This window comes from Aspergillus pseudonomiae (genome assembly GCF_009193645.1).
Source record: "Aspergillus pseudonomiae strain CBS 119388 unplaced genomic scaffold BDV37scaffold_87, whole genome shotgun sequence".
Lineage (NCBI taxonomy): Eukaryota > Fungi > Ascomycota > Eurotiomycetes > Eurotiales > Aspergillaceae > Aspergillus > Aspergillus pseudonomiae.
In genome coordinates, this window is record NW_022476079.1 from 151509 (window position 1) to 159764 (window position 8256).

At 51.8% G+C, this 8256-nt stretch overlaps 2 protein-coding genes across 2 annotated transcripts; one reads left to right on the top strand and one right to left on the bottom strand.

Moving 5' to 3' along the window:
- Positions 1-560: 560 nt before the first annotated feature.
- BDV37DRAFT_274890 (transcription factor) lies at positions 561-4319 on the top strand (the record flags this gene model as incomplete). The annotated part of the gene is made up of 4 exons (XM_032085311.1): positions 561-810; positions 876-1675; positions 2088-3694; positions 3752-4319. 4 exons carry the CDS (start codon positions 561-563, stop codon positions 4317-4319), a joined length of 3225 nt encoding a protein of 1074 aa, XP_031937272.1.
- Positions 4320-4668: 349 nt separating this feature from the next.
- On the bottom strand, positions 4669-7616 carry pab1 (polyadenylate-binding protein). Its single transcript, XM_032080129.1, has 3 exons — positions 5969-7616; positions 5273-5910; positions 4669-5205 (listed from the first exon to the last, which is right to left on the bottom strand). The coding sequence occupies exons 1-3, from the start codon at positions 7472-7474 to the stop codon at positions 5046-5048; spliced, it is 2304 nt and encodes a 767-aa protein (XP_031937273.1). The 5' UTR covers positions 7475-7616; the 3' UTR covers positions 4669-5045.
- Between the last annotated feature and the right edge of the window lie 640 nt (positions 7617-8256).

Below are 8256 nucleotides of genomic sequence, written 5' to 3' on the forward strand. Positions count from 1 at the left end.
TGTAAGTAGCTTTCCCATATAGCCACACTCAGCATGGAGTTATACATTCAAATTCAGTCAACACGGTATGTCCATGTCTCAAGGTGTACAGAAAGCTCTTGGATCCACACCCAGGTCGTACATATCAAATTTCCAGTTACACTTCTTCGGCAACACAAACATAGATTTAAGATTGAATGAAACATCCACGCCTTTGATTGCAATGCTAACAAGCGCATACTACGTGTAGCCAGATCTGTGCGTATATGAAGGCGGCCATGAAACGTGGAACAAACTGCGGCAACAAAGCCCTTGTCATTCCGCTCTGCATCTACTATCTTTCTAGAGGAGTATTGTAATGGGTCCCTATCTTGGTACCTAATCGCGTTGTTGAATGAGTATACGTGGGGCATCTTCTGCTCCGCAACGGGTGAACCTTCAGCCAGAACACGACCGACGAAGTATGCTTGGCTTCATCCACATCATCAAGATCAAGGATACAACATTATTTATAGTAGATGCAGGGTCCTTGATCTGACAAGTTCCACTAGATCTCTAGAATCACGCATATTGTACCCAAAATGGCCTCTCAGAAACATACCTACCGCATCGCGTCCATTCCGGGCGACGGGATAGGCATTGAAGTCGTCGACGCCGCCATCCAGGTGGTGGAAAAGCTCGCCAAGACCCTTGGAACGTTCGATATCGATTTCACCCACATTCCATGGGGAACTGCATACTACAAGGAACACGGCCGATATGTGTCCGAAGATTGTTTAGACACGCTGCGCAAGTTCGACGCCGGGCTGTTTGGTGCCGTCGGTGCCCCAGGTCAGTACTAGATAAACCCCGGCGGAGCCGTTGCACTCGCATCCGCATGCTTATACGTGACACAGATGTTCCGGACCACATCTCCCTTTGGGGTCTCTTACTAGCCCTTCGTGGGCCGCTGCAGCTATATGCTAATGTCCGTCCCGTGCGCACATTCCCGGGCACCAAATGCCCTCTCAACACTGCGACAGAGGGCATTGACTGGATGCTTGTGCGCGAAAACTCCGAAGGAGAGTACTCCGGTCAGGGCGGACGCAGTCACGTCGGCCAACCGTGGGAAGCTGCGACGGAGGTGGCCATGTTTACCCGTGTCGGAATCGAGAGGATTATGCGCTTTGCCTTTGAAGTCGCGCAATCCAGACCCCGCAAGCTACTGACCGTGGTTACGAAGAGTAACTCCATGCGGAATGGGATGGTGCTCTGGGACCAGGTCGCGGCGGAAGTCGCTAAGGATTTCCCCGACGTTACGTGGGACAAAATGCTGGTGGATGCAATGACGGTCCGCATGGTGGCGAAGCCCCAATCGATCGACACTATCGTGGGAACGAATCTGCACATGGATATTCTGTCCGACTTGGCGGCGGCGTTGGCTGGATCTATCGGTGTGGCTCCTTCCAGCAACCTGGATCCAACCCGCAAGAATCCCTCTATCTTTGAGCCAGTACACGGGAGTGCATTCGATATCACTGGCAAGGGGGTGGCCAACCCCGTGGCTACTTTCTGGTCCGCTGCGGAGATGCTGTCCTGGTTGGGTGAAAAGGAGGCGGCGAAGAAGCTCATGGATTGCGTGGAAAGGGTATGCGCTGCTGGTATCCTCACGCCGGATCTCGGAGGCACGTCGAATACACAAGGAGTGGTGGATGCTGTGAATAAAGAGATTGAGCGCTTGGTATGATGTGCCTGTTGCCTGTCGTTCTATTTGGGGCAACACCTCATAGCAATGTCTTCTTCCATAATATTCAGTCTTTGAAATTTCTCGTTACCTTAAACAGTGTAACAAATTAAATGCTAGGGACCATTAAGAATAACGAGCCAAAAAGAATAGAATAGACGCCGTCTTTCGTATATCATGATTGTATGGATAGTTGTGCATCCTACATTGGGCCGGCTGACTCAGCGGGATGTTGTTCATAAAAAGACGAACTAGACCGGGTTTCGAGTCATGGAGTCTGACTCTCACCCTGAACGGGGTTTACCAATGCAAAGATCCCAATAGACACTTCTTCTCTCAGGATATCGTTGTAGCCCTGGTGCTCACTATCCAACATCTGGCAAAGCACCATGTTTTGGCCAGAATGGAGTCCACGGATCTCACGTCTGGCCCGTCAGAAATCGGTTCCTTGACGGCACAATCCAACGAAGAGAGTCAATTTGTTGGCAGTTCCAGCGGTGTTTACTTTATTAATACGGTCCGACAGGCTTTTTCAAGAAACTTGGATACGTTAGATGCATCCTCCGGGCAAGAATTCCCACTGCCAGAGGACACCCTCGTTGGCATTGATGGCTCGCACCATGACAGGCGCTCTGCCCCATCCTCCGTCAAAGCATCCCCGATGCCCGGGGGCGAACAACCTTTTTGTCAATGGGAATATGACCCTGCAATGGCGGCGATACTGGGTCAAGCACCGCCGCTAGACACCGCAAGAGAACTCATGATGGTATATTTCAAAGTTTGGCACCCGTTGTTTCCCTTTCTGCATGGACCAACCTTCCTGCAAGCAATGGAACTGCTCTATTCCGATCAACGCAAAAGCCATTCTATTCCACCATCGCCAGACCACCGAAATACATGCTGGACAGTGATATTCCAGTGCGTGTTCAATTTAGCGAGCCATTTGAGGCCTGACTTGCGTCTTCCGTCAGAGTCTCGAATTGAATCACCGAGCAATATGCAGTCATTACTCAGTTCTCTGACTTTTAGAAATGATCTCTCGTCTCTGCAGGCACTGCTAGCATCCCAACTATATTTGGTAACCAAAATGTCACTTCGAATGGCATCAACAGTGGGCGGCTGTATGCTACGATCAATGATGCATGCCGGTCTCCACCGCTGTCCATTCCGATACAGGGAACTTTCATCGCATGATCGGCAGTTACGCAAGAGGATATTCTGGTGTGCGTACGCTATAGACCGGTATCTAAGCCAGGCTCTTGGTCTTCCTCTTGGCATACAAGATTCCGATATCGACGTCTGCGCCCCAGGGGCCGACGAAATCCATGTCCCCGGATCACATAGAGCACACGGCCTTAGGATGGGCTTGTCTACTTTCAACCTCGACGATAGAGCATCTTCTGCACCAGCGAGCAGTGCTGATGCAATACAACTACCGGCTGAGCAATCTTTTGGTCACGAATCCCATCGCAATACGCCGAGTGACTCCGAGCCACTCCAGAACAAAAGAGAAATCGCCTTCGCAAGCTATGTTGAATCCGGCAAACTCACAGGGAGAGCACTGGAACTCTTCCACAAATCCATCCTCGTCCGCTCCATCCGCCGCAGCTCGGTCCTTTTCCTGATCACCGACGTCCACAAATGGTGGAACAGTCTCTCAGTTGATCTCCAAACCCTAAGACCCCCAACCGATCAAGACGCCATAGCCGATAGACCATTCAACTTCGGGCCCTTCTTCACCGTCCTCTACCAACACCTCATTCTCCTCATCAACCGACCATCTCTGTCCCTAAGCCCCTCCACGCCCGAATTCTGCTCCGGCCTACAGACCTGCATCGGGGCCGCACGGGAAATCCTCACCGCACTCAAAGCCCAAGTAGATGCAAAACAGGCCCTATTCTGGCCCGGATTCCTATCCGCAGCGTGGATGTCCGGTCTTGTACTCGCCTTCGCCTGTCAACTTCGACAATACGTCTTATCGAAAGGATTACAGTACGTGCCCCCCTCTCCAACCCCCATCTCAACCCAAAACTAAGCCAATCCAAACAGAGAGATCTCCAAATGCCTCGACTTCCTCCAACTCATGTCTCCGCAATGGGAAACCGCCAAAAATTGCCACCGAGCATTAACCCTCCTATCCCGAAACATCCAACACTCGAGCACAGTCCCAAGCCTTCACAGACCCTCCGACCCCCTTCTGTCAAGAACCAGACCCGAGGACGATAACGACCCCGAAACCCGCAAGAAACGCCGCCTGCACTCCCATCCTGTTACGAGGAATTCTCGACTAGGGTCTGCAAGCTTCGCGACGACCCATAATGGAACGGAGCATCCTAGCGACAAGGACGATAATACTAATGACCCTGGTTTGGGTGTCTCGAATATATCGTACTCTAATGAGATACAAGTGTCGGATAATCCGCCAGGTTTAGTACAAGGTGGGAATAGGTTGTTGTTGTCTCCTACTACGGTGCAAAGTCCGGAGGACCGGCTTTTCTTTCCGGAGGGTGGTTCGCATAGTATGATGGATTTCGATCTGAATATGGTGGATTTGTTGCAGGGGGCAAACTTTGATAATCTGTTTGACATGTTTGGGCAGCAGTATCCGAGTTTTTGAACGGCATGGCGATTGTGTATAAATACTGTACAGGCTATCTGGTTGATATGATGAGTTTTATGACTAACGATAGGAATCAATGGTCTGATCTATTTTGCTACGCTGTCTCCTGTGGCCTCTACTACATCGACAGGGAGGAAGAATGGAGATATACACGGCTACAGCGAAACAGAAGCGCATCCCGTGAGGAAGTCATAAGTCTATATTACACTCGTGGCAGATAGCAGGACGAGGTATGTAAGGTTAGGGAACAGGAAGAGCAAAGACATCACAACTTCCTCCCTCTTCGTGACATGAAAATTTGGAAAGTCATGGCATCCGAACAACTTTTCTCCGATCCCAATATGTATGTTGCTTTCCTTTGCTTTCCCCCTCTTCCAGTGTGCGTTTGTACAGGATCACCATAACACAACTACCGACACAAGGGAGTGGGCATAAGCATCGGGATCCGATAAACTGTGTCGCTCACTAGATACGGGCAGGTGACACCGCTAAACAAAGAACTTTTGGAAACCGAGGGATATCAGGACCAGCGGGGAATAGGAAATAATGAAAAATGGTAAGAGGAAATAAGAGAAGAGTATCGTTAATTCGAGAAAGGGGATAAGGGTAGGTCATCAAAAAAGAAAAAATAGAATAAGGTGAATCAAAACTTCCGTGTCGGGAGACCCAGTTCAAAAACTCCGTCCGAATCCACCGTGGATATCACGCATTGAGACACAAAATTTACGACTTGTTCTCTTCGGTAGAGGTCTCCTTGGCAGCCTCCTTGGGCTTGCCGGCCTCTCCGGTCGCCTCGCTCTCGCCTCCCTTGTTCTTCATGTACTCATCATAAACGCTCAGGGCCTCGTCGACCTTGGCGCGCAGGGCCTCCTCGTCCTCAAGCCTAGATTAATCAATATCAGCAATTTGCTCCGAAGCGTAAGACGTTTTGGGTCCAATGTGGCACTTACAGGCTAAGCAACTCAGTGTTCTCCATCTCTAGAAGCATACCAGTGATCTTGCCTGCCAACTCAGGCTGCTGAGCTTGGATCTTGGGGTAGAGGGCCTCACCCAGCATTTGCTTCTGCTGAGGAGGGGGGACGGCAGAGAGACCCTGGGCGGTGAGACCACCGGAAACGGGCTCCTCGGGGCGTCCGGCAGGGGGCTGAGCGGCATTCTGTCCACGACCACCTTGACCAGGACGCATCTGGCCTTGCTGAGCGGGCACACCGCCGCGGCCTTGTCCGTACCCAGGACCACGCATGCCCTGACCCATGTTGGGCATTCCTGGAACCTGACCACGGCCACCAGCACCGCGTCCGAACTGCACCTGAGCCATGCCCTGAGGGTAGCCCATGCCGTTAGGAATGCCACCAGGGCCCTGCATGGCGCCCATGGGGATGCCCTGGAAGTTAGGAGGAAGCTGCTGGTTGGGGCCCATGCCACGTCCACCCTGTTGACCAGGGAAAGGACCAGGGTACTGACCGGGGCGTCCACCGGGGATACCGGCCATCACCATACCGGGCTGAGGAGGGAAGGCAATGCCACCACGCTGGCCGGGGATGAAGCCCTGCTGACCAGGTCCGTAGAAAACAGCGGGCTGCATGTACTAGAGCTGGCGTTAGCATGGAGTGCAAAGTTGTAACTACAAGTCAAGGAAAACTTACGGGCTGGGGCATGCCAGCGGCAGCGGCAGCCTGCTGCTGTCTGATGGTGTTGCGAGCCTGGATGCTGGCCTCCAGCTGGCTTCTGCGGACGTCCTTGCGCTGAGCAAGGGCAACATAAAGAGGCTTGCCGTTGACCATTCTCTGGTTCATCTCAGTGACAGCCTTGGAGGCTTCATCGGGGCTGCTGAAGCAGACGAAGCCGAAGCCCTTGCTCTTTCCGAGACCCTTCTTATCGCCCTTCTTGGACTCCTTGTCCTCCTTCTTCTCATCACCGGACTCGGCGGGCTTTTCCTCGGCCTTCTCGGCCTTCTCGGCTTCTGGGGATTCCTTCTCATTCTCCTTGTTGGTTTCCTTGTTCTCCTTCTCCTTGTCGGACTCAGGGGTCTGAGTACGCTCAATGTTGGTGTCGCGCATGACCTTGGCGGAGGTGATGGTGCCATAAGGTCCGAAGAGCTCGCGCAACTTCTCATCATCAACGTCGTCGGTGAGGTTCTTCACGTAAAGGTTCACACCCTGGTACTTGGAGGCCTTCTCCAAGCGGGCAGCCTCGTACTGCTTGCGCAGCTCTTCCTCACGCTCGTGCTTCTTCTGAGCACGGCCGACATAGAGCTTCTGGGTACGGATCTCCTTCTCATTCATCTCGTCAACGGCGGCCTGCGCGCTCTCGTGGGTAGAGAAGTTGACGAAACCGAAACCACGGCTCTTGCCCTCCTGGTCACGGCTGAGGGTGGCGGAGGTGATCTCACCGAACTTCTCGAAGAGCTGACGGAACTCCTCCTCGGTGACTTCCGGGTCAATGTTCTTGATGTAGACGTTGGTGAAGTTAGCCTTCATCTCCTCGAACTTGCTCTGGCGGTCCTTCTTGGAGATGTGGTGGCCAACGAAGACCTTCTTGTCGTTCAGCAACATGCCGTTAACGTGTTTGATGGCGTTGTTAGCAGCCTCAGCAGTCTCGTAGTGGACGAATCCGTATCCCTTGGAGTTTCCGAACTCATCTTGGGCGACCTTGCAGCTGAGGATGTTACCGAAGGCAGCAAAGGTATCGTGAAGAGCCTTGTTGTCGATGGCGCTATCCAGGTTCTTGATGAACACATTGCCCTGGCCAGTCTTGCGCAGAGCAGGGTCACGCTGAGACCACATGATACGGCAGGGCTTGCCCTTGATCAGAGTGTAGTTCAGATCTTCAAGAGCGCGCTCACCGTCGGCGGTGTTGTTGTAGTTGACATAGGCATATCCCAGAGAGCGTCTGGTAACAGCGTCACGGCAGACACGGATGGAGGCAACCTGGCCGATAGAAGAGAAAAGCTCATAGAGCATAGCCTCAGTCACAGAGGGGTCGAGTTCACCGACATAGAGAGAGGCAGAGTGGGGCTGGGAAGCGTTGGGAGCATTGGTGTTCTCAACAGCAGTGACCTCGGCAGCAGGAGCAGCAGGAGTGGTGCTGGTCTCGGGGGTGCTGGTGACATTGCTGTCGGCAGCGGGGGTGGTAGAGGCGTCGGCAGACATTTTGATGATTTTCTTTAAGTTTTATTTCCTTTGAGCTACAGATGCAAGGATAAGATTAGTATGAGATAACCCTTATCGAAAGTGGGACAAATGATGAGTGGGAAAGGTAGGTGAACGTGTGTGCCCCTCCTCCAGTTCAGTGATTTGGTCTCCCGTCACAATGCTCAGCCAAACACTGAACATGGACCCAGAGGTGTGAGTGACAGAAAGCAAAAGCCACAGACAGAGTGTGTGGGAGAATGAATGAGATGGGATGCTCTTGGTTTGTTGTGTGTGAGGTCACACTATCGGCAAGACCAGCTGGGCACGGCAAGGAAATCAGAGGGAAAGACTGGGGTCAGCGCGATAGACGTACGACCTAAGTCAATAATCCACACAGGGTCGGTAGTAAAAGGGAGGAGATGAAGAGGAATGGCGATGCGAAGGACGCGATCACGAGGGATGAAGAAAAGGCGGCAAAAGGAAATTCTTCCACACACCGCACAGTCCGAAGAAGTTGGGAAAATAAGTCGCCTCAAAGTATAGAAACCGGGGCGATGTCTTTTTTCTAAATTTTTCGGGTTTTTTTGAATATTTTTTCTTCGACAATTTTCGAAAGAAAAGGGGAAGGATGTAGAAGAGGGATAAGAAGAAAAAAAGGATTGCTGGTTGAGGCAGCAGAAAGGGTTTTTTTTTTGGAGGAAGAGAAGAAAAGAAAGAAAGAGAAAAAGCGGATGCAGTGAAAAGAAAGCGATGACCGCCTTCTTGCTTTTTTTTTTTTTTTTTTTTTTTTTTTTTTTTTT